The following is a 26,953-nucleotide window of genomic DNA, read 5'->3' on the forward strand; positions in this document are numbered from 1 at the left end:
GTAGAAGGATCATATGCTGTGTTGGGTTCATGTGGCAGGATTTCAGTAGAGAGGGAGCTGCAGGTGTGTTCCCTGTGGATATGCCCTGAAGGGAGCTGCAGCACCTGGAGAGGACCCACGCTGAAGCAAGGGAAAGGAGTGAGGAGGAAGGAGCAGCAGAGGGGAACTCCTATGGACTGACTGCAAAGCTGAAGGCTGCAATATTCAAAGAAAAAACCAGCCAGAGAAAATGTTATCCAAATTATATTGAGGAATCTGAAATTTGATATAGTAAAGTAGTTTCAGATGTAAATGAGCACATATTCAGTTAGTCAGCATTAATTACTTTCATACACAGAACCAACAAAAGCCGTGACAGGCTGATCTCTGGCTGCATCTACTCATTGTTGATTGAGATGAGTAAAAAGGCACAAATTTAGTTTAATAAACATAATGACACTGAAGCACATGAAAAAAACTTACAAGAAAGTTACCTGAATAAGGAACCGTATCTTGTAAATAGTTTTAAGTTACTTGGTAAGTGGTAAGACTCGATTAGTTGATATTTGATACAGTAAGAATATTTTTATTTGTGAACAAGCACTAGAAAAATGCCATACCTACAGTATGTAATTACGACAAACAGCTTTATAAAATTAACAGAAATTAGTTGCATTTTATTATTTCAAAACTGGTTGAAGTTACAAATTTTCCCAAGTGCACCAATTAATTTCTGATCTAAACTACTAAACTGTAGCAGAGCTGGCAACTATACTGTACAGAATGTATTGGAGATTTGTGTAGCTTGATTTAGGAGAGCAATGCAAATAAACTTGTAATTGCCTCCTCACTGTCCTAAATAACAGGGATATGGAGTGGATGCAGAGATATTTGCATCTGTTTTCCTGTTAGTAATCATTCATTAGAGTATTCAATTTTATCATAGTGCACAGAATTAGCAAACTACAGAAGTGTGAATATTTGCAAAGAGGGAAGGTTTGATAAGATCACCGGCGGGGGGGGTGGGGGGGGGGTGGGGGGGCGGCAAAAACACCCCTCCCAAACTGTCGCAAAGTATAAAATGGAACTTTAAAGCAATAGTGACAAGGCTGTTTATATTACCATGATACCAAATTAAAATAATTCAAATTTTTGACATTAGACTTTAGATACAGTTGCTATCTCTGTTCAATATATGCCAGAAATTCCTGTTGAGCGGAACAAACAGTATTATTATTCAAAAACAATTGCCTGCAAAAAGTTTATTAGTAGGCTAAAAAGAACATGAATCCCATAAGTTATATTTTATTCATGAATATGAGACTATAGTTGTTTTTCCTCTAATATTTCCGTAGTGAGTAGCAAACCTACTGCTCACAGAATGTACTGCAATTGTTAGATACGGTCCTATGAACTATGCTAGGAAAAGACATTAGCACGCTCCCCTCCCCCCCCTTCCCCTTTTTTGAAGTATCATCTCTTTATAAAGAGTATATTAATAGACATCCTTCTAATGCAAATGCTTCTGCAACTGCAGTTTCAGAAAACCATACTGCACACTGTATGTCCAGCTATACAAACTACACCTTAACTCTGTATTCAGGGAAGAATAATTACCTAGGCAAATTGAGACAACAGATGCCCTAGCTACCCCTCTGTCCTTCCCCACAATTTTTTAATTGCCGTTGCTCACCTTATCATGTGTACTAACAATAACATTCCATTTTCAGTTCAGGGCTTGAAATTTAGATCATGTAAAGCAAACTTATTGTTGAATATATGTCACTGGGCAGACTTTTGGATTTGATCTCCCTTTCAAGTGTGCCAGTATCTTGACCAAACAGGCATCTTAGTTCCCCTTTATCGCCTTAATCATTGCTACCATGCAACCTTCATAATCCACCGGGAGTTCAGTAAACTTTCTTTCCTGGAGTACTCTCAGTGCAAACATAACACACAAGAAACAGGTTCTGCCAAAAGGGGTTGCATACACTTAAACTTACTGCTGGTAATGCCCTAAGTCAGAACTTCGGGATCTAGATGACACATTTAATGCATAAGTCAGCCCTCTCTTATAGGGTATTTAACAAAAAGTTCAGTGAAATATTTTCCAAGTGTCATCATTTGAATACAATTCATTATTAAATAGTTCTATGTAAAAGCACAAATTTAGCTGATGGAGTAGAAGGAGGAAGAAAAGGATAGACATTCAGTGTTCCCATGCCAACACGATCATGACCAAATTTGATTCAGGCTATGTCTGTTCCTGCATATGTAATCACACACTAATGTGCTTAGAAAGTCTCAAAGGTATGAGATACTAAAAATACTACTCACTACATTAGCATAACAAATACATACATAATAGTACAACTGCCTATGCATGTCTTTTTTTTTTAATAGTGTTTTTTGTACTGACAACTGCTGCCATTCATATTGCTCCTTTTCTGCCTGTCAGCATTCCAATGTGCATAACCTATGCATAATTTCCTTTCCTTTTTCCCCTGCCGTCTTTGGTATGTTCATATGTTTATCAAGGCCAAAGAAAAGCATGCTATAATATTTGAAGCAGATGAAAGTCAAGACAAGAATTGTAAGCTCAAGCTTAACAGTCACCAGAACATATCAGAGAATTACGATCTCTCCTTCTATTCCAAAAGAGCATAGATTTGCAAGTTTTCACCATTTGGGCAAGATATGACCACATGCCCATAGATAATCAGTAAAAATCAAATGCAGAGAAAAGAAGTAGGCCTCTATGAAACCAATACACAAAACTGAACCAGAGCAGAACAGCATTCTGAAGCCAAAATGATGATAGAAGGACAGAAAACTAAACAGTACGAGAATATAAAAATGTAGAAGATATCCCAAGATTAAAACAAAGTTTTGAAAGATAGGTAATAGAGAGATCAGACTAGGCCAAGAGAAATCAGAAGATAAAGTGTCACTAGATGAAATACTTAAGCTAGAAGAAAGGAAGGGATGAGAAAAATAGCTTCTTTTGCCAGTGCGGAGCAGAATGAAGGAAAACAAAAGAGTTGGAGGAAGATCAGTATGTTTCAAGAAATTAAGTCTTGATGGTGGCAGTGTAGGTTGCAAAATACACTGGGTTAACTTAAATGAAAATTTAGAATTGCTTAGCTGCAAAGATAGCAGAACTGAAGAAGGAGAATAAGGTGAGCACAGAAAGTAAGTTCTGTCATGGACGGGTGTATTGGGTCTAGCTGAGATGGAGTTAATTTTCCCCATAGCAGCCCTCATAGTGCTGTGCTCTGTATTGGTAGCTAGAACGGTGTTGATAACACACCAGGGTTTTGGCTACTGCTGAGCAGTGCTCCCACAGCATCAAGGCTGTCTCTCCGACATTGGCCCCCCACCAGTAGGCTGGGGGTGGGCAAGATCTTGGGAGGGGACAGAGCCAGGACAGCTGACCCAAACTGACCAAAGGGATATTCCACGCCATATGACGTCTGCTCAGCATAAAAGCTAGGCGGAGGAGGAGGAAGGGGGGGCATTCGTTTGTTTACGTTTGTCTTCCGGATCAATCACTACACGTACTGAAACCCTGCTTCCCGGGAAGTGGCCGAACATCGCCTGCTGATGGGAAGTAGAGAATAAAATCTTCTGTTTTCCTTTGCTTTCGCACGCGACCTTTGCTTCTGCTTTATTAAACTGCCCTTATCTCGACCTACGAGCCTTTCGTTTTATTTTCTCCCCCTGTCCAGCTGAGGAGGGGGAGTGATAGAGTGGCTTTGGTGGGCACCTGGCATCTGGCCGGGGTCAACCCATCACAACGGGAAGGTCAGTCATACCAATGGAGAACAGGAAGAAGCTTTGGGGCTGACAATCTTGGCAAGGAACACTGATAAAATGGAAACCATCTGATGACTGAGTAAGAGCAGAAAGGAGGAAGCTGCTGGAAATTACTCAGAGGGAGGTGGGAGTAGTTAGAAATCTAAGAGAACATTACATTTGAAGAATTATACATGCCTTTGATAAGCAGAAGCACTGAACCAGAGATACTGATTTAATAAAAATAGGTTTTGATCAAGAACTATGAAGCAGAAGTTATCCCAATGAATGCTAGAGAATATGAGATACCGTCAACTAAGGAAGACCTAGAAATCTCAAGTCAAACACAAAGGGCTTGGATAGGTGGTAGCTAATGAAAACAATAAGGGATTTGTAAAATAATCAGATGAAACAATACTATAAGAGGGGAAAAATTAGGAAATGCTATCTGGATTTGTGCTGGTAGAAGACTTAAGCAAAGAATGGAAAAAAGACAAAAGACATCTGTAATTTCTAACATGTGAACGAACCAAAGGTGGCAGGGGAAAAGGGAAAGGAAATTATGCATAGGTTATGCACATTTGAATGCTGACAGGCAGAAAATGAGCGATATCAATGGCACGAGTTGTCAGTACAAAAAACACTATTAAAAAAAAAAAAGACATGAAGCAAACAGCAACTACAGTCATGAGAAAAGCTGTGTTTCTGAGACAGAGAGGAACAAAATAATATGCATACAATGGTAAAAAAAATGCATATAAACATTTTCCTAACCATTTCTAATGAAGGCGATTAAGTTACACACATTACAACTACTGCAAACAGTTAAAAATCCATTTGTTTCACGAATACAGGATAAAAATATTCTGAGATATCAATACAAACTAACTTTCACATTTTCCTTTCTAGAAGGTTCAAAAATCTAAGGTACAGCCTGTGAGAAGAGTCTCTAGTCAAATTTATTGATAAAACATATTTTGTCAAGGTTATAATCATTCTATATTCTCCTGTGTTTTGCAGCACCAACACCACAAAAACAACAGCCTTATAACAGAAATGAATAGAAATAACTGAAACTACTGTCAGAAATTAACCAGAGTCCTACCACACTGTTTTGGTAGGTCTGGCTAATCCTTACTATCAATTTTTTGGTGTCCGCTACATGATACGTGGTCACTTCATGAAGTCAGAAGTGAAAACTCCAGTTACCATGGAATCAGCCTGACCTCGTGAAAGTAAGGAAGCTTGTTTTGCATAAAAGTTTTGAAAATTTCAGTACAAGTGATTTGAGCCCTCTTCTTGTTTATGCTGTCCTTCTAGCCAATGTCTAAAAGGTGCCTATATTTAACAGGCTCATCATCTATACTAATAACGTATGTCTGACACACAATGAAGTATTTTACACTTTTACATAAAATTCAATTTCCAATCTGGCCATGACGCTAACCCTACCCTCCCACACTCCTGCCTGCCATACTACTATGATACTTAGCTCATTACAAATATGCCCACTACCATTCTATTCTGATAATTTACAAATGTACGGGCAACCATCAAGAACATCACTTTCCCAGGTCTGTCGCATGGTAGGGCTTCTATATGTATGCAGAAAAAGAGTGTGTGCACCACATTCCCCCTCCATCTGCAGGCACTGTTCACATGCAAGATCAGTGTAAGCACAGATTTAGTTACACTGTTTCTATTCCCTTCCAACCCATGTGCTTCTGGCGGAAGTTACAAAGGATGTAAATAATATCACACAACTTCAAAAAAAGCAAAGGTATGGCCTTAATGTGCTTCAAAACAATGATACAAAATGTATCAGCAAGCACTCTTTAGTAATATTTTTCTTCAAAGTGGCAGGGACAGAAGTCTTCCTCCGACATGGGGCAAGGTTGATTAAGTTGCTTGTACAGCAGCTACCAAATTGCTTACAGACAGCGTGGCTTTTAAGAAAACCAGAAAAAAAACAAGTCCTGTTTAGTTTAATGTGCCATGAAACATGAGCTGAACCACTGCAATTTATGAGGCTTTAAAAGTCCCATTAGCAGAGATTTTCACCCTAAGAGGAGGGCAGGGACCAGTATAGCCCTCCCCATTCACAGTAAACACTGAGATGTTTCTATCCTTGTCTGCAGATGCCTGTTCCTAGAACATACCACAACAGAGAAGCAACTTAAGTCATTCCAGGTGACTAATGTGAGCTCTCTGAACACATCTACCCAGCTTATGGCCTGAAAGGATGCTAGAAGTCCAAAATAACACCAATATGATCCTCTAACCAGCTATTCAAGTACCAAGTGCTAGTTACAAATAAGGAATATGGATTAAAACATTGGCAGAATGCATATATAGCTAAGAAAAAAAATTATGTAGGAATAACACATTGCAGAGCTGGAAAATAACTTTTCACCCCTTCTCATCCTTCCTCCTGCCAAGAAGGTGGGAATGAACTCCATGACTGAGCACTCCCGATTTCTGCAGTCTCACTTACATCCACAGTACAAAGCAGGCATAGTGCAGATACTTAGAGTGGAGCCATGACTACTACCTAATTACTTTTAGCCCTGCATCTGGGTAAGTCAGATCACGAAAATTCGTATTAGCCTAAGGAAAACTTTCATTTCTTTCACCACCTCCAGTACGTTTTATGGTAAAAAAACTCATAGGAACTAGGTAATGATGAATCGGTTTAAACTATTTTGAGGCTGAGATGTTCCACAACTGGTTTTGACCTAAAGAGGAACCTTTAGGTTAGAGAAATATCTCTGGATTCAAGCTTGAAGAAGCTTTAATACTGTAATCGTCACTTCTAAAAAAAATTCTACGGAGATTTACTAGAAGCTGACTGTACTGACAGTGTTACACCCTGTGCACATCCGTATGAAAAGTTGCTTCATTTTCAGGCTTAATGGGAAGACAGTACACTTTCGCTGTAGCCTGGAACTTCTTAGATAATTATTATAGTTATTATCATAGAAAACTAATAGAAAAGCAATGTATTTCTAATGTGCTGTAGTTACTATACAGGCAGCACAAAGGTGTGGGAGCACCATTGTGAATCACCTTCCGACATTTTTGTTCACTGAACTCTACAAAAAGTTTTCTCCAAAGATTAAACTCAATTTTAGAATTTATTTCCTTCATCAGTATTAATGATTTTTATTTGCTTTTCTTGAAAATGTATGTAGTAAAATTTCATTGGCATTTGTACCAAGACCTGGTTTCTAAGACTTAGCTTCATCTAATGAAGATAAAAGACATTATGTGGGAGACCAATATTGTCCAAGGTCCCAGAATAATAAAAAAGTAATAAAAAAACTCTGAAAGCTATGCTTTCTTATAATTAACTGAAAGAGGAAAGGGTTTGAAAAAATACATTCTCTAAGAGTTTTTCACCACTGGACTCCCTTCTCAAGTACAATCTCCCACACTCAAGTGAAAGCTATTACTTATATTTCAGTAACACCAAACGGTTTGTCAGACAAAGCAAATACGGGAAGAACCATAGAGAACAGCAGACAAACCTAGTACCAGGTAAGAACAAAACTGCGAAAAGCTAAGAGTTGCAGAGTAACCACCTGAACTTTCCAAGAGCACAAAACTGAGACAGTAAAAGCTACAACCTAGAGGAAGACACATCAAGTGTTTCTGACTATTATACATAATTTATCTTTGCTGGAAATCAGAAGCTTATATCAAAAGTGAATGTGCACACTTGAAATAAAAATTAAGAACACTATTGGCTATTAATAAAGACACTGAAAAAAAAATCTCCATAATTTACAGAGGACCAGAAAATGCACAGGCAATCCCACTCACCTGTCTTCACTAAAACGTCGACCAACCAAAATTTTACATTTGTCTGGAGGGAGACAAGCTGCTAGCAAAGGTACCGTCCTTAACACCCGACTTTCCTGTAAAAAAAGAAAAGTTACTCTTGAATAAAATCAAGGAGGGCTTCTACGAATTGTAATGTTTGCATTGACTTTCAAGTTCTTTTGACTACAGACACAGAAAAAAAATCTTACCAGATAACAGAAAAAAAAGATCTGCAAGAAAAAATACACGATTTTGGTGCATTCAGATCGTATTGTTTTGATTGACAGTATTGAACTTAGTCTTAACTAACCTATGATCATCAGCATAAATTTGAACTGGGCTATTAGTATCAAAAACAACAATGAAATGTCACAGAATAATAAGCAGTAGGCAAAAACCAGTGTTAGCATTGACGTAATAGGTTGGGGAGCTAATGTCTCTGTATTGGAAAATGAAGAGAGGGCTTGATTTCTACAAACAGGTGCTAAAAATAAAAGCACTGGGTGTATCAGAACAGACAGTGTGAAATACAAACATCTCCACTCTGCTGTCACTTCACAGTAACCAGGACAACAGCACCAACACTGCCACAAGTACTCCGTCTCGTGCCACGCGGGCTGTGTTGACCAGGCATCTGCCTATATCTTTGTGCCACAGATGAGGAAGGTGACTGCTACGCCTGGGTGGGGAGCAGGGGCTCTTCAGATCTCAACGAGCATTAAAGAGAGCTGTGTTGGAGCAGGGCTTCAGAAAGCGGAGGAAGAGGGAAGTACTGCCAGCTGAAGGAAACCATCTACTTATCAAACAGAGCAATTTCTTTCTGTCCTTTATTTAACACATCTGGGAACACACTAGTTTTTATCTAGACAAGAAGTATTGCAAACTGAGCTTGAGTATTTAGGATGTCATTTTTTGTTTGACATCCATCAAGGAAGAGGGAGCATAGGTTTATCTTACATTTAATGAAGACAGCAAGCCAACACCAAAAATTGAATGAAAGTTTCAGTTTATTTATTTATTACAAGAGGAACAAAGGAAGGTTATTAGCTGAATCTAGCAGGAGGCAAGACACTAGAGGTCAGGTGAGGATTACAAAAGCTCTAAACCCAGTAAGAAATGAGTTCTTACAATATTCTCAACTTGAATGTCTCGTGATTCAGGCAACGAAAATCCAAAAATCAGTCCCTAAACCACAGGACTAATTAATGAAAACCCAGGGGGTTTTGGTCCGTCTTTTGATTTATGAGCCATATATCAACAATTCAGTATTTGTGAACACGTAAGGCCTTGATTGGCTCTCTCAGTTCTCTCTGGGTGGCTGTTACCTTCCACAAGTATCAATGTGCAGCTGCCTGTGGCTCTAACATTGTCTTGCTACCAAACTGCTGTTAAATTAGTTCTGTGAAGACTTTATCACTGTTGCCTAAAACCTTTATTAATTTTGCTTTTTCTGATCCGTATCTACAGATCCTCTATAAAGAAAACATCATGGAGTTGAAGGAATAAGTTGTCCTACTACATCCACCACCACTTTGCACAGCCGCAGCAGCAGCATGATGTCTCCTACGGATAAATGAAGATCAAAGTACCTGGGGAGTGAAGTGCTAGCAAGGGGATGGAGAAATATCCTTCAAACTACCACTCATTTCTTCTATCTCAGCAAAGCGGAATAAGCTATCAACAGTAGTACAGTATTATTTGTCTTTATTTCATCATAATTAAATAACACTCCAATTCACTAGTCAGAAGACTCCCTCCCTCATAAGAATGTAAGAAGTGGTAATAAAGGAATTGGAAGAAAATCAATTATTTGTCTCTGATAAGCAAAACCAAATGAGCTATCATCAGTTAAGGGAAAGTCATTCAACTGTTCCCTCCAATGTCATATCATTACTTCAGAATCACCTTTCATATCAAATAAATACATTCTCTTACCAACAGGGAAAATGGAATTTTCCAATCTAAAAAACAATCCATGTTTACAGGAAGATAAAACATAAAATTCAAAACTGAAAGGAATCATTTGAGAACAGAAGCTTAAGAACAGCTAAATCAAGTTAACCTTAAAAAAAGGTTTCATTTGTTTATAATTTTCTTCATTAAAAACCATTTGTATTTAACTAGACTATCTATAACCTATTTGTTACCATATGGGCTATTTTCCATTTACTGGTTTGAAAGTGAGCAGTTACTCTCTCCTCTGTTCTTCTCAGTGTTCTAATAGTGATTTGCAACTCTTTGTTTATTCATTATTTGACCATTGAAGTATACAAATAGAAACAGGATTGGAGGACTTTATGTGGTGGGTTGACCTTGGTTGGCCACCAGGTGCCCACCAAGCTGCTCTATCACTACGTCCTCAGCAGGACAGGGGGAGAAAATAAAATGAAAATGAACTCGTGGGTCGAGATAAAGGCAGTTTAATAAAGAAAAGCAAAGGCCGTGTGCAGAAGCAAAGGAAAACAAAAAGATTTTATTCTCTACTTCCCATCAGCAGGTGATGTCCAGCCACTTCCTGGGAAGTAGGGCCTCAGTACATGTAGCAGTTGCTCCGGAAGACAAACGCCTTAATAACAAATGTCACCCCACCCTCCCAGCTTTTATTGTGTCATATGGTACAGAATATCCCTTTGGTCAGTTTGGGTCAGCTGTTCTGGCTATGTCCCCTCCCAATCTCTGGCCCACCCCCAGCCTACTGGCCGCTGGAGGGGGGCGTTGAAGGGACAGCCCTGATGCTGTCTGTGTGAGCACCACTCAGCAGTAGCCCAAACACTGGTATGTTAACATTGTTCTAGCCACAAATACAAAGCACAGCACTATGAGGGCTGCGATGGGGAAAGTTAACTCCACCCCAGCCAGACCCAATACAACTTACTTTTGCATTTGTTTTTTTTCTTTTCTGGGAATCAGTGGTACTTTTGGTTAGCATAGCATTATCCATCCACAGTGAACAGGACAGTTCTAACTAATAAAAATATTTATTAAAGCCAGCAAATCTATATTTCCTCCATTTTTTTTTATGAATTGTTAGGACAATTAGCAAAAATTTTCCCCTTGTATTTGATCCTTACTGTTCAATAAGGAATACTATATAGAAGAAGTATTATAATGAGCAAGTCAGAGCTAATTACTGGCATTAGATCGATATATAAAGTCATTAAGTACACACAATTAAGTTTTTTTCTCAGATGCTTAACATTAAAAATTCTTACACTTACAGAAAGAAGGCAGGGAAGCAGAACAACCTAAACAGATACCCTCTGCTATGCTTTAAGGGTTTTGTCCTGAGTTATACCTATCACTCAGGTTTTGAAAAGTACATAATGGCCTACACTCTGCTGGACATCACTTCGGGATGATAAAAGGCAAAGGTAAGACAAATGTGTACAGGGGTTTGTACACCTAGCTATGCCACTGACCTGACATAAGGTTCACAACAGTACGGATGAGAAAGGAAAAATGACAAAATTATTTTATTTACTTTTATATATATCTCTTTATAAGCAAAGAAGAAAAAGAAATTAGGCTAGACAAATAACTCCTTCACCTTTCCACTAGTCCTGATGCTGGGTTTGGGATACTGGGTTTCTACCTACTTAATTTTTAAATTACTCTCATTATGAACAATGGTACACTAACACTATTCGGAAAACAAGTATTTACCCCTTGACATGGAATGCTGAATTCTCTTCAAATTCCTTCACAAATAAAAATCTAATTAATTCATGGACGTACTATGCAAAACGGAAGCTGGATGGTAGGATTCCTCACCTGGGATCCACCGCTCTGCAGTAAGTGATTCCTCTCTCTTTCACAGTACCTGATACCTGCACAGGTCTATCTGGCAGCATGGCCTCTGGATAGTAAGAATGTGGAGACACAGTCACATTAATCAGAGCACAGGAAATGTTGCTCCTGACTTCCTACATTACTATCTCACCTGAATACGAGTCTCAATAGCATCATTTGACCATAGTTGGTGGCTTACTTCACTGCACTGTGGACTTCCAAAGCCAATAAATAATGAAGCACATGGAGGATGACAGTCGGCACCGATGTGCAGTAGGGGAAAGACATTCACTATCTGGTTAGTTTAATGAGATACTTTTGAAACGGACTCTTAGAGTGTATCTGTAATGAAATGGCAGACTGAAGGATCAGATACAGTCCAGAAGGCTTATCTGTCTTGAAGACTGACTGTATTTTGAGTATGAGCAACTACAGCAAAGGGAATCTATCTTTTGTCAGGTATGCCTCTGCTGTTCTGGAGTCAAAAGCATCACCTGCGACTACATAAGACAAACACTTTCAAAGATCATTGTAAGATATTCTTAGCTTCCCACCATTTGTTTGGATTTATCTCTGATAAGCCAAGTGCCCTCGTATAGTTAGATAGTTAAATTTTTACTCTCTAGATGGATTGTCTTCAAATACAGTGGTCTTCCAACACTAGTTTATCATGAATTATCGTTACGTAACTTATACTAATGGAAAAGTTGCATCCCATTGTAACAGACAGCTGTTGTGATTGCTGATTAATAAAAAGCATAGATAGCCTTTCAGAAGGACATAGGAATGGTGTATGAAATCTAAAAAGAATCTGCAAACTTTTTCTAATACGTTCCACCGTGAATAAGAAATTCAACACAATTCAAATGCCAGTTCAAAGTCCTCTGGCACATTTTTAAACCTCTTTTTTCCAGCAAGTGACTTAAGCATATACTTAAGTACTTCTGAAAAAAGAAGTAACACAAAACAGTATTCTTATTATAAGTAGCCAATTAAAAATCACAGCTTTCCCATTTAGGGACCAAATACGTCATGGCTTCTGTTTTGCTTCTCTGTGAGAGAACACTTTTCCCTAACTTGCTCTTTTACATTCTGCTTAAGTTCCTTCAGGCAAAGACTGTGTGCTGACTGAGCTACTGTATAATGCTAAGTAAACAGCTGGACCAGAAGAGTACAGGTTCCTGAACTTCACAGTCTGATTTGTAGACCTGCCACCTATCCAGATCTGTGTAACTGCAGTCCAACTTCTAAAACACTTATGATCCACCACCATTACTCCATTGTTAACAGACAAGAAAACATCAACATAAATTCTCCTATTAGGTAAACCAAAACATACTGTTCTGAAGCTAAACTATAGTTTTTCATTTGCTAAACAGCTAAGGCCATCAATAAGATGAATTGCTTAATTCGTATTTTTAACAGAACACTAACATCAATGAAAGACCACTGCTATAATCAAAACACATTCCTCCCTGGATCAAGTCTGAGCACCTTCATGAGACACCACGTCAAGATTAACTCTTGCAATTTGTACCAAGGCAAGTACACTTCAGATTCTAGCAGGACTATTCAGATAAGAAAAGATGTCTTGCATGCACGGAAGTTGCAGAAATAAGGTGCGATTTCAGAAGAACTGAATAAAAGACACAATAATTCAGGTGAACTGGCATTTCAATCATCAAGTTTAAAAGGAAAAATCATTATATGATGTTAACAGCACAGCTGTTTCCTCTTGCCTACCATTTGCTGCATTAAGGTTCTAGTTGAACTCCAACAATTACCACAGCCTTACTCACCTCTGCTGGATGCTGAATTATATACAAGCAGGTGGAGACCTTTAGTGGATGTATTGGCAGGAATGGACATAAACACACCTTCTGAGGACGGCTAGATGACAGAAGGGAGTGAGAGAACAATAAAAGTAATCAGCAATTTATGAAAGACAGCTTAAATACATCGCACAAATACATACCGCATCCCAAGAGGCACACTAAGAACCTCCCCTTATGACACAGTGTATTAAACCTGATGTAATTTTCTGTTTGAAACTCCTGTTTCTAAAAATAAATAAGCAAGGTTTTCATTGAAATAGTTTTGAGAACAGTGTTCAGACCCCCCTCCTGTGGTCTGGTTAGGATTAAATAAAAATCCTTTCGTCATCTTCAAGAGGAGCAACTTACTAGTATCCATACCCCAATCAGAGAAGCCTGTTACTGCTTTTCATAACAAGTTAGTGTTTCAACAATTTGATAAAATATTATAGTAGAATATATACTATTTATAATTGATTTAATATTTATAATAGATTAATTACAACAGAAAATTTTAGAAGTATACACACATGAAACCCCAGACATGCTATATTTATGATTGGGTTCATTTTTTATAATTCCATCTATGTTGAAATATGTAGTAGACACATAGTATGAAAACAAAAAATCCTTATCAGGAACTTCTAATTTAAGTCTGAAAAAAGAAAATAAAAATTATTTTAAATTCTTTGGTGTACTGCACATAGCTGTTAAAATGACTAGCTGTCCTGATTTCAGCTGGGACAGAGTTAACTCTCTTCTTAGTAGCTGGTACAATGCTGTGTTTTGGATTTAGTGTGAGAATGATGTTGATAACACGCTGATGGTTTAGTTGTTGCTAAGTAGCACTTATCTTAAGCCAAGGACTTTTCAGTTTCCCATGCTCTGCCAGCAAGCAGGTGTGCAAGAAGCTGGGAGGGAGCATGGCCGGGACAGCTGACCTGAACTAGCCAAAGGGGTATTCCATACTATGGAACGTCATGCTCAGTATATAAACGGGGGGGTTGGCCAGGAGGGGCGGATCGCGGCTCAGGCATCAGTCAGCGGGTGGTGAGCAATTACATTGTGCATCACTTGTCTTTTCTTGGGTTTTATTTCTTTTTTGTTGTTGTTGTATTCCTTTTCATTACAATTATTATTATTATTAGCAGTGTATTTTATTTTTACTTTAGTTATTAAACTGTTCTTATCTCAACCCACGAGTTTTACTTTTTTTTCCCTTTCCTCCTCCCCACCCCATTGGGAGGGGGAAGGGGGAAGCAGCTGCATGGTGATTAGTTGCTGGCTGGGGTTAAACCACAACACTAGCAGAATAACTGTAGCTAAAGAAATGAACTTAAATATTGCTTGGCATGAAACTAATATGGTGAATGATCAAGAATAAACAGAAGCGAAGAATTAAGCTCGAAGTTATACACAGAGTAATTGAAGTTGTTACACCAAAAAACCACATACACACATGCATATGCATGCACAGAAGTCACTATAGCTAGTCACATATGTTATTCAATAACTCAGAAAAATGAAGGATTTCCTTAACATTGAAGCTATTACCAGTATTCACCACTTAAAATCATACTGTCCCTGCAAACACAGCTCTCCGAGCTTAAAAAATATAAAGTCAGGATTTTCAGCAGAATGCTAGGGAGTTGGAGCACAACTTCACCTGCATCCTCCTTATAAACTGTTACCAATAAAGATTACATGTTGGTCACACATGAGAGACAGTAAGCAATCACTGAAGTAGACACGATCTACAGAAGTGAATTCTGAAGACAGGTCGAGATCAAGTTTGTGGTGAGCCCAACTGACACTGCACTTGCTTGTCCACAAGAGCATGCACCCAGCCAAGTGTACTAAGTAACATTACAGTAACCCAAGCCAGTATAACTGTTCCCTAGTCAAACATTAGTATTTACCAGTAAATGGCGGCTTTATAACAAGGCAATAACAATAGACAAGCTCTCTTTAACAGTTGACAGGTTGTGTTAATTTAAATCCCCTACTTCTAGCCCCTACTACTGAGACACAGAGACTATTCCCTTCTCCATAGGGTATACAGTTAAAGGTTACCCAACAACAGTCTAAATCCAAAGCGGTGGGGGGACTGTTGATGCAAGGGAAGGAATAGGTACTGATCAAAATAAGCACTCGGAAAAGTATTTTAAAATATTTAGACTAAAAGGCCTATGGCCAAGAAATCAGCCTAATGATGAAATGGAAATTATTCTCATACACTCTTCTGGTATACTGTGCCAGTGGCCTGCTGTCTTGTCTTACCTTTGCACTTCTAGTGCTGGCATTTTCCTGTTGCTAATCCTGTAAAAATTTGGCACATTCTGTGTATTAATGGACAGGCTTCGAGCCTAAAATTAAGTACTCATTAATTTCACTATTCAGTCAGCTATTCCAGGGACCTTCACTGTGAATGAACTGAAACCAACCTCGCTTCCAGGTCTGGCGGGTTTAATTTCAGAAGTTCTCCAGCGCTGTACTACTGCCTTTTTTCCAAAATTTTCTCACATGTAACCAATTTAAACAGAAATTTCTGAAAACAGTTTTGTTAACAACCTGGAAGCAAATACCCCTGCAGGCTGTTTGTTGCCTGTTCTCTGATTGTTAAGTAGAAGCTCATCCTCTCTTTGATCATCAGATTTAGTGGAAACTCAATTTTGTACTAAGTGCGATTCCTTAGTTTCTTCTCGTTATTAAGTGGCTCGTTTCACTAAGAAGAGAAGTTGTTAAAGTTCTCCCCATTATGGCATTTTCTACTGAGGAGAGATTAAGACACGAAAATCTACTACACAAAGCTGTTCCAAAACAGTTAGCTGGTGACTTCAATCCAAAGAGCTGCATTGTTCACTAGCTTTTATAAGCAGATGGAAACAATTTCCAGTGTTCTGACCTCAAGGTGTTTAACTATAACAACATTGGGTAGATATAACTTACTTATTTTCAAGTCTCCCTTTTGCATATGCTTTTTGTATTTTCCACACTGGCTTGGATTTGTCACAGGTAGTTTTTTAAGCTTTGTTAACCTCACCAAAAAAAAAAAACCCCCAAGAAAAAGGAAATTACCCAGAAAGCAAGCATTTTCAAATAGTTAAAGAAAAACTCTACCTATAATTTGATTTGTAGGGAGCAGAGCACAAACCATGACAAATAAAATACTTTCCAATATAATTTAATTACTTACATATGTATATACATTACTTAACTTTAAGCACCCAATTAGGTACCTAATTATGTTAAATACATACTTTTACAACCCCATCCTGGGGGCACAAGACTTATTTCTGTACTTTCACTTTGGTACCTAACAGTTATTGTGCCTAGGCAAAAAAAACATTATTCCTACGTGAAACTGACATTGCCAGACTACATCAGTCGGATAGGAAGCACTGCAGAAAAAGAGAAGTTCTGTCCCACTACCACAAAAGCTGCCTTTGCTCTGAGAAAGGCCACCTAGGCAGAAAAGGCTTTTTGTCTTTTTCTTTTTTGTAAAGATTCTGCTACAGTCTTGCCCTACGTACACAGCTGATGTTACAGAAGAGTAGGGGCAGCACCAGGGAACTTAATTAATGATGAACATCAGTCTTCTCCCATTTCTGGAAATTAAAGTAGCAATCTCCTCCAGGCAGGAACAGTAGTATTCAGAATATTAAGGAAAAGGTTTGTGGGTGGGGATTAGGATTTGAAGGAGGATAATTTTTACAGTATTATTCACCTCAACGCAATTTCACTACAGCTCAAAGCCATCCAGTGGCTTCTTACCTGTTTTTCAATACAGTATTTCGAGTTTAAAAACTTATGACAAAGTAACCTGTCACATTGGTGGGAAAAAAAAAAAAAAAAAAAAAATCTGTGTTTTGCAAAAGTGCTCCATATGCAAAAGACACCCATGCACATGTACAGACTTCTCATAGCTTGCTTTCTGTTATTCACATCTAAATTAATGACGTTCGAATTCTGAATAACATTTAGTCTATTTTCCCAGCTGAACTGAATCTGGACAGTTGACTGTGCTGTACTGTCGTGTCAGGTTTAGTTTGATTACTAGTTTCTGGGCAAAGATACTCTAAAAGTGAATATGCAGCAGCCTGGAAAATAGTGAGCTAATTCTGAAACTCTATCCAAGTCTCTGTATGATTTTCCTACAAATATAAATGTCCTCACTTGCCGCAGGACTAACTTACCTTGTTACAACGTGTTCAAAGGGCTTCTGAAAACAGGCACCATTTTGGGAATGTAAATGAGCATACTCTTACACCCATATTCAGAAAACTAAAGGTAGGTAATTCAAGGATTTAAACTCAGAGTAAGCAAAGAATAACGTTACCATTTTATGCTCAGCATTTGTAGACCTTTCTAGGGAAAGATATAAAGAGGTTAAGTGTGCCAAACACAGGTTCTAGAAACAATGCTTGCAATATTAAAATAAAGCTGATGTTTTTAAAGTACTATCACTTGTGACAACATTTTCATGTTCCAACACATATCGCCAAGGTCAGGCCCCAGACACTGTATTTTCAAAGAAACATGCCTGCCCAAACAGAAACGGCTGCTTCAAGTAAATTAGATTTCTCTACTGTTTAGGTCAAAACATGCAGAGTTTCAAAGTCAAAAACCCACCTGAGAAGTCTGGAGAAAAGCCACAAAGTTACCATATGTTTGTTTTATACTGATGTTTTAATACACGTTTTATACTAACACAAGTCCATTACACACATGCATTAAAACAACTTTCAGGAGTTTTACAAAGCTGTGTTGGAAGTTTAAAGGCACAAGCCCAGACATTTTATAAAATTTGAGAACAAATGTGATTTTTGCTAGTTTTATGTTAGAGGACAAACACAAGTTAAAAATGGTTTTAAGATTACATTTTGTATCCTTCAACTTAACATCTACAGCTATAGAAGGGCATTAAAAGAATGACTGAATTAAGTTAAACATAGATAAACATAAAATTATGCACTTAGGAAGAAACAATCCTAATTCAACATACAGAAAAACCCCAGGATCTGCGGTTAATATGGCATGACTTTCAGGAGTAAGACTTTATGATAAATAGTTCTGTGAAAATGGCAGTTTAATGCCTGGCAGTTCTCAAAAATGCAGATCAGATGTTAAGAGTTACTAGGAAAGGATGAAAGAATTAAACAGGGAACATTATTATGCCACTACATGAAACACTGGTTTGCACCCTGAGTGCAAAAAAAGGCTGGAGAAGCCAGGCCAAAAACAAACACGAGGAGTAATGCCTCATGCCAAGAGCCACAGATCTCCTTGCTGACCAATGCTGTGGATACAAGAACTTTACATGGGTTCAAGGGAAACTGAAAAAAATTATGAAATAAAAATCCATCAGATATGGAAGCACCGCCACTGAAGGTACAAAGCCACAGCCAACTCAGAAAGTCCCCTGAGCTAAAGGCAGTTGGAGAAAGGAGAGAAGTATCAGCATATGCTTACCCTTCCTTCTTTAGATATACGTATACACTCATTACCACATGTGTTCATGGCTGGTGACAGCATGCTGTGCAAATGGACCTTTGATATGCTCTAGTATGGCCATTCTTCAATTCTCAGTCATTCTGCACAATTTAAAATGAATGTATACAATGCCAATTGCAGCGGCTTGAGACTACCTAGCTGTAATTTTTTACTTTTTGTATTTTAGCTCTAAGATTTTTCTGTATGTACTTCTGCATTTCTCTGGGTGAAATCTTACGGCTCCTTTGGAGCAGCCTTCTGTAATTGACAGGACTGACTGCCATCTTAAAAAGAATTTAATGAGTATATTATGTTTCTGCTTTCCCTCGCCCTATGGCTACACAGTATGTGACCTGATGCAATTGCCACAACTTTCATGGAAGAAGCCATCCCTATTAAATGAAAACCTCTCTCTCTTGCACTGAACAGAAGAGAAATAATGGATTACCTTGTCCTCTACATTGCCAAACTCAGGGCCAGTGCAGCCAGGAGGAGGATTTGCTATTCCCCGTAGCTCTGCTGATAATAAGCATAGATCCTACAAGAAGAGCCAAACTGCCATGGTCACCAGCTGAACTGTACATTAAAGACAGGCCTAAAGTTCACTCAAGCCAAGTCTACACAGTAGACTTGAGATTTCTGAAACCTTGCCCATACTCTGATCCTAATAAATATGAGTCAGACTTAAACTAGAAACTCCACAGCTGATGTCCAAAATATACAAGTTCTGCCCATCTGCTTTGTTAACTGAAGCTCACACATGCTTTTAAGCTACTAAGAGGGAAACTGTGAACTATAACACTGAAATAACAAATGAAGGAATTACTTGGAGTTGTCCCTCTTCTTTTGTTTTAAAATTGAACAGGATAAGCCAATTCAGTCATTACCACTGCTTCAATTATTATGAGCTGCCCTTATTTTCTCAGCAGCAGGTAGTTTGTAAGCAATGTAGCTGGGCGATTTTAAGGCACTACAAGATCACTGTGTAACATTACCATGTAAATATTTCTCACGGTTGCAGTGCTAGTAGTCCTTCAGTCTCATGCTCAGTTACCCTGGAGCACAGAAATAACAAAATGTAATTTCTGCCATGTTTCAGATTTAATTATGAAATTCATGGTCATCATATTTTGTTGTTTCAACTCTCCTGCTTGCTTTACTGTACTTTTAAGATGTCTACTACTATCCTCACAACCAGTCAAATCAACTAGCCTACAGAAGACTGACTCCCACAGACAAGATCAAGAAGTAAAACCTTATCAAAAGTAAAATGTGATAGAAGCTCATTCTTTTTCAGCCTCAGTTTTCTAATTACATGCCTACCAGCTCTTCAATTCTCTTTAAGTTAAGTTTTGGAAAGCCATCTTTCTGAGAAGTGCTACAGTTCTCATGAAATGTAGAGAAACTCGAGGAGCCATCAGCACTGTTTAGGTTTATTCTAGGCTTATTTTGAACATTCTTTACTCAAGCAAAATTTCCAAGCCTTAGTTTAATGGTGTTTCCTGAGAAAAATCAGGCATAGAAGATTATTCTGACTCCATCATGTTCCAGCTTCCATCCCTTCCTCCAGTCTCTTTCAAAAGACTTTGGAACTCACTGGTCACAAGGCATAAACATTTAAAATTAAATTCTTACAAACTTCATTAAAAGTCAACAGCCACATAAATTAAAAACACAGTATCAGAAACACAGGTGGAGAGAGTATCAAGAACAATCAACAAAGTACTTCCTTTTCCACTTGGTAACCTGTATAGCACCAGCTTCCTGGCAAGAAAAAAGGAAAAAGAAAAAAAAAAAGAGGCATATTGGTGACGGTTTGCTTCCCATGAGAAGTTAAAAATAAAACAAACCGGTGTATGGTTTTGGTTTGTTTTGTTGTTTTTTTTCAAATGGTGCAGCCAGTGAATTTAACAGAACATATCCCAGTTTCCTGAGTAAAACAATACATTTAAGTGGAGAAGCATCTAACATAAATCATAGTTAAAATTATTTGTGCATTTTGAAGTTCAAATTTATAGCTTAAAGGGTGATTAATTATATATGTATATTTATTAATAAAACACAACTTTCAAAACTGATGATGATATCGACTGATTAGTCAGCCTGCATTCCTGGACAAATCACACAAACACTCCTTCTCATCCCCAGCTCCTCAACCTCTTCATCAGCTCTAGAAGCATTTAAAGAGCACAAGACTAATTGTTCTGCTAACTTCCTCTGTAAAAATGTGCACAGAAAAGATATTCTATCCAAAGAAAAGATCACACACAACAGGAAAAAACTTATTTCCATGTTACCCGCCAATATGCATCAACTACTTTGCAAACAAACTGCCTTTAGGTGTAAAGAGGTAACTATTTAAAGAAATTTTACAGTTATCCTGCACGAAGGCTTTTGTACCGTTTTCAACACAATTAGGGCCTGCAACTTGAAGCAATAATATACACAGGAATAAATTAACTCAGCTGACCAGAAATCTGGAATACTTGTTCTAATTCATACAAAAGCTCTACCACTATACCATGAGAGAGCCATGAAGTCATTTGGTGTCTTTACATTTTGTGGAAGATCATTTTCCAATGCATAGGGAATGTGAACTGTGCTCACGAGCTAGAGGCACTGAGTTTGAATGTCAGGACTCTGTATAATGTCTACAAATATCAGCTTCCTCCTTTCATTGCTCCGGAGTGCCAGGCAGAAACAGAGAAGCATCCTACTAGAAAGATGTGTTTAGGGCATTATCAGGCTGGATCAATTCGGACCTGCAACGTATTCTGTTACAAGTTTCAAAACTTTTCCATCTAGTTCCAGGAGAAGCCACTGCAGCACTACATTTTAAATTCACTAAAATATACCAGACTAAGTTTAGCATTTTGTACCAGAAGAGATTCAAGGCAGTATCACGAATTTACAAATAATATGACCATAAAAGTGACCAATTAAACACAGGTTACCATTGTATTTGACAAGGTAGTTTCCAGAGGACTTTCCTGATAGTTGTACAGTTGACACAACATAGCATCTGTTGTTCTTGCCACAAGACACTACCATCACAGTAAGCTTGGTCACAGTATAAAGAGGCATGATATACAGAGGCACCCAAAAGGCAATACAATATTTTTAGACAAAAACTGCCTTTGAACCAACCTAGTACTCCACCACTGGAACTATCGGGTGCAGGGGACGCAGCAATGGGAAAAGGCAATGGGATGGGGTCAGAGATAGGTCAGAGGTACAGAAAGGTTCAGAAAAGAAGACAGGGAGACAAAGCCATCTCCCTGCTTCTCAACAAGGCATGCACTACTAGTGAGCAGCTAAGAGGTCACAGCATTACTTCCTAGCATTCAGATTCCCTTGGCACCAGGTCTCAGCAGTTCTCCTGCTCCTCTGTGCTATGGTGAGAAGATACATCCCTTGCCCTTCGTTCTGTTTTCCACTCTACTCTCAGCCATATGGGCTACAACCCTCCTGACCAAAACCCTGATTATGTTTTCCATCATACTCAATCAAGGTTTCTCCATCAATTTGAAAACTACTGCTCTCTTGCAAATTTGAAACAATCCTGGGCCTTTGCCCAGAGCAACGGACTTCAGAAAATCCAAACAAAGAATAAGACAGTTGACAGAGGCATCGAGCAATACCAGGAGAGAGTAAGTTCAAAAGGAAACACCAACTTGCATCTGCTTCACGAATAGCTACCTTGTACCTCTTATCATATGATCATGGGAACAAAATATTCACAGCAGGAAAAAAGGTATCCATCATCAAGAGCTATTAAAGCATGAAGATATGCTTTCTGTTTCAGAAAATCCCAGAAACACTATTCCTATCAGCAACGAAATATCACTCTACATTTGCCCTGTATTCATGCTGATCTCCGGGCACCTGTTGTTCACCACCGTCCAACTCTCCACCACACAAACCTCGGGTCTGACCCATTTGTTCTGAGTATGGTTTACTGGCACAAATCATTATTTAAAAGAATACAGCTGCAAGGCGATGTGCAAGCAGCTCTCAGGTCTTTCAGTCTTCATCGGCATGCTAAGCATGACTGCACGTTTTACTGTTACTGAACAATACAAAAAAGTTGTTGAGCCACAGATCTCAAAAAAAAAAAAAAAAGAAGCAATAGACCATATCCAGCTCCTACACTCAATAGAAGAAAATAAAGTTCAGCAAAGTAAGTGTTCAGAATAAGAGCACAGACTGTATGCGGTCCCATTTTAACATTTACTTTCAGACTGACCCAATACATTTCAGGAACTATGTCCTGAGCTCTTACGGAAAAAAAGTGACAAAATGTATCTCAAAAAGCAAAATCATCAAAACTATCCTCAATGCAAGTCTTAAAGAAGCTGTTGTGTTAGTGCTGATTTTGAGCTTGGGAGTCTTCTGTTGTTGACACTCAGTCACTGGAAATGGGATTTACATCACCAACTCATTTCTTTTTCAGCACCAGACAGCTATCAGTTTGTAACGATTTTCAGTCAAAGCTCAACTGGTCTGGATTTGAACAACTGTAGTAAAACATTTGAAAAGCCCTACTTACAAAGATTACAAGATGTCATTCTTCCTAGATTTAAGACTAAAATTGGACAAAAAAGGCAACTCTCCGGAGGTAAGGGATGGAAGCAGTCATTTATTTCATGACAAGCTGAGAGTTCTCATTAAGGACAACACTCCTGTCTTCGAAAATTACATCAGCTAGTGTGTTTCTTGAAAAATTAGGCAAATAAGTAAACATACATATATATATATTTCTCTCCAGAAAATGTGTATTTGTAAAAAATATCTAAAATTAGTACAGAAAAAACCTTCCCTTTCAAGTATTTGGTAGTTTATGTATCATTCTAAACTTCCCCTTCTTTTGCATTATCATATCTTTCACAGTGGTTTTGAACATTGAATAAATAGTACAACAGATTGATGACGATGACAATGATGATGTATTGAAGAGATAGTTGTATCTAGAGAATTACCACTTAAGGATGAAGTGGCTTTTACGGAGAAGTTTATAATGCTACAGTGACAGGCAATTACATTAGAAGTATTTTAAATTAATTCAGATATTTTCTTTAGACTTTGACATTACAATAGAAGATAACAGGTTACCCAACAAAATTAGTAGATTCATTAGTACAGCATCTGTATGAACGCTGTTATGTTAAATGTAAGCTGTCCTCAAGGAGTGTTCTTTTACATATTTTCATGCTGAAGGTATACAGAGAAAAATCAATATATTTCAGAAATGCACACAAGGTCCATGTTGCCTTTATTAAATGCACTAAGTTGTGCAGTGTTCTCATGTGACCATTTCCCAAGGCAAATAACCTTTTTGCCTGACCAATTAAATCATAAATAAAGGACAAACAAGTAAGTTTTGGGATTTTTTACCCTGGAATGTTCATGGCAGCTTCACAAGGCTAATCTGAACATATTAAAAACAACAAATATCCTCCAATGCTCTGAAAGAGAAAAGATATGAAGAAGAAAAGAACAAAATATCCACCCTGTATATTTTCCCAACTTATTATATGGAAGCAGATCTTGTCAGGCAGCTTTCCTTGCAAATAACGGAAATTAACAAATCAATAGGATAACATTCTTTCAAGTATTTCAACCGTTTACATTGAAGTTGGCTGTGGTTTCCACTGTAACTAATAGGAGTAAATAAAAAAAATAGCATTTAGCTTATGCAGCACTGCAGTCATTACAGAAAGGCCAGGAAAGCCAAAAACTAATGAGCCTGAGATTGTTGACATTTTCATGCATCTTGGCTCTACAGTCTGGTAAAATAGCTGGCACTCTGACAAGCTTGATGCCAGTTAGCAGAGCTTTAAATTTGTTGAAGAAGGTGAAGCAGCAATGTCCTTTAAAGCCAGCCATTGAGACATTAAGATTGAGAAGTTAAACTGAAGTTTTACATTGCCAGCTTTACAATTCCCAATCTGTCTCAGAAGTTTAGAGGCTGTCACAAGAAAAGACAAACCAGAAAAATGCTGTAACCAAAAGTCTTGTGGAAAAGCTCAGAATTTCCCAGGGAAAAGAGGAACCCACCGATCCAAGAAAGAAAAAGAAAATAAAAATTCCAACAATATAGAATCAGCGTCTTGATTCTTTCATCCATTTGTATATATGCAGAGAACACTCGCAGTTAACAGCATAAAATAAAACCAGAAGTATATTTTTAAACAGTATATGAAGTTCCTAAATTCATGCTTCTTAAGTTAAATAAGGTCTGTGGATATCATTGGCTGAAGATAACTTTTTTGCAACACTACAGAAGCACATTTGTTTGAACGTTTGCTTCAAACTGAAGAGTTGTGTTTCCCCAAATGCTTGTTACCATTTTAGCCTTTGAAATAATAATTACAAAATGAGAAACTGTGCCGTTGGCTTTATGTGATAAATAAACCATAGCTGGACTGAATTTTAAGTTGACATGCAGCTTGTTTAAAAGATGGTTAAGAAGTGCCTACATTTGAAAATACTGCACCAAACCATTTCCAACATAAGGATACAAAATGCTTATAAAAATAAAGACTGTCAAAGAGACTCTCTTGAAGTTTTCATTTCTAGCCCTTCCTTAATTTATGCCTCTCCATTGATTTTAATTGAAAAGACACAGAATCTGAACTTTGTGTAGGCGGGATTTTACAAACTCCGGTCATACAATCTGACCTACTCCCCTTTCTAAAGGCTTATACATGAAAAAGGAGAAAAGATGTGAGCAGTTACTTGACTAGAATTAGAGTGGTTGCCTATTTACCTGCAACAACATCATGTATTAGGAAGGTCTGTCCTAACCTGGCCCAAAATATTTCCATTATCTTACTTTCTTACTAGAACTGAAAATAAAAAGTTGAAAACTATCTTAAAGGCATGGATTGGAACAGGGTGGAGACCACTAAGCTATAAAACAGTCCAGAGAAGCAAAAATGGTCATAACATAGAAAGTACCTGCTGTGTGGCTTCCCTAGCAAGGGCCACTAAGCCGAAACCTGACCCAGGCTGCTCCTGCCACACAGTGGGTGCCCTCACCAGGCAGCATCCAGCCGTCTGCCACCACTGCCAGGCTGCACTGTGCCCACGGCCCCCCACTGCTATAGCTGCTCCTCAGCCGCTTCGATTTCAGCAAGCTTCAAAATAAAAAATTCTATTCAATATTAAATTTTATTTAATATTGTGGAATGGCATTTTAGCGAGCATTAATATACTCGTCAGCAATTAGTATTTTTAGCAGTATTTCAGCTTCTGTTTAGGTTAGTGACAAATAATTATGTAAGTCTTAATTGTATACAATTACTCACAAGTTTTGTTACATTTTTATACAGATTTGCAAGACAAATCAGTCCAGTGCATTGCTAACATCTGTATCTCCACACACAAGAACATACATAACTGATACATTAGAGAAGCATTAGCACAGCCTAAGGGAAGTTTGCTTCTGCCTTCTACTCAGCCTGTTTTCAGCAGAACAGTAGGGTTCTTCCAAAGCAATAAAAGCCACCAGATACAGAACTCAATGCTGATTCTCTGCTGGCACCAACCTTTCATTATAATCCAGAAGAGGACCAAAAAACATATTACACATGGAACTTGGATTTCTGTACAGCAGGTGACCTCTTCTGACCTGCCAGGACTAGCAGGCAGGGTCCTCTCTTTAGCCTCAGGTCTGGTAGGCTTGTTAGCCCCCTGCATGCCTGCCCAAAGAGCCTCCCTGCGGAGGACTCTCAGAAATTGTGGCTAATCAGCCCTTCTCCCCCTCTCCTTCTCAGTCTGGTACCTTGGCGTAAGGGAACACAGGCTCTTTTGCAGCCCACGTGGAATAAAGGGTCATAGTGAACACTGCAGTGAGCCATGGGAAAGGCAGCTTGAGAAACCAAGGGATTAAGACACTGCTGGCTGGAGGTAGTGACAGTACATTTCAGCTGCATTCAGTGGTTCAAACAGCAGCTGAAGCTGTGTAAACGCAGTCTACAAATCTGAAGTTAAATTACGTAAAAGTTTCATGCATTGTTGTTTTGTTATTGTTGGTTTCTTGATTAAAAAAAGGATAATTACAACTTGTCATTAAGGGTAAACTTGCAAGAATAAAAACTTCTAACACTAACTTTCCACGTCACAGTATACGAAGTTTTTCAGTTTTGATTTGAAGTTAAAGTTACATCCACAGCATTCTCTTGTTCCAAAAACACAGACCAAGTATCAGCAAAACTGACTTTTCTATCTCCACATAAGCAATAGGTCTTTTAATATTT

The 26,953-nt window shown here is 38.2% G+C and overlaps 1 protein-coding gene across 1 annotated transcript in view; it reads right to left on the reverse strand.

The window, feature by feature from the left end:
• DTWD2 (DTW domain containing 2) overlaps window positions 1-26,953 on the reverse strand; it is a 95,716-nt gene that overhangs the window by 50,467 nt on the left and 18,296 nt on the right. The window contains exons 2-3 of the mRNA XM_050913343.1: window positions 13,185-13,275; window positions 7,597-7,691 (exon numbers count right to left, since the gene is read on the reverse strand). Of these exons, the coding sequence (XP_050769300.1) occupies window positions 7,597-7,691; window positions 13,185-13,275 (186 nt within the window). The remainder of the gene's footprint in view (window positions 1-7,596; window positions 7,692-13,184; window positions 13,276-26,953) is intronic.

The sequence above is a fragment of the Gymnogyps californianus genome, chromosome Z (assembly GCF_018139145.2).
Source record: "Gymnogyps californianus isolate 813 chromosome Z, ASM1813914v2, whole genome shotgun sequence".
Lineage (NCBI taxonomy): Eukaryota > Metazoa > Chordata > Aves > Accipitriformes > Cathartidae > Gymnogyps > Gymnogyps californianus.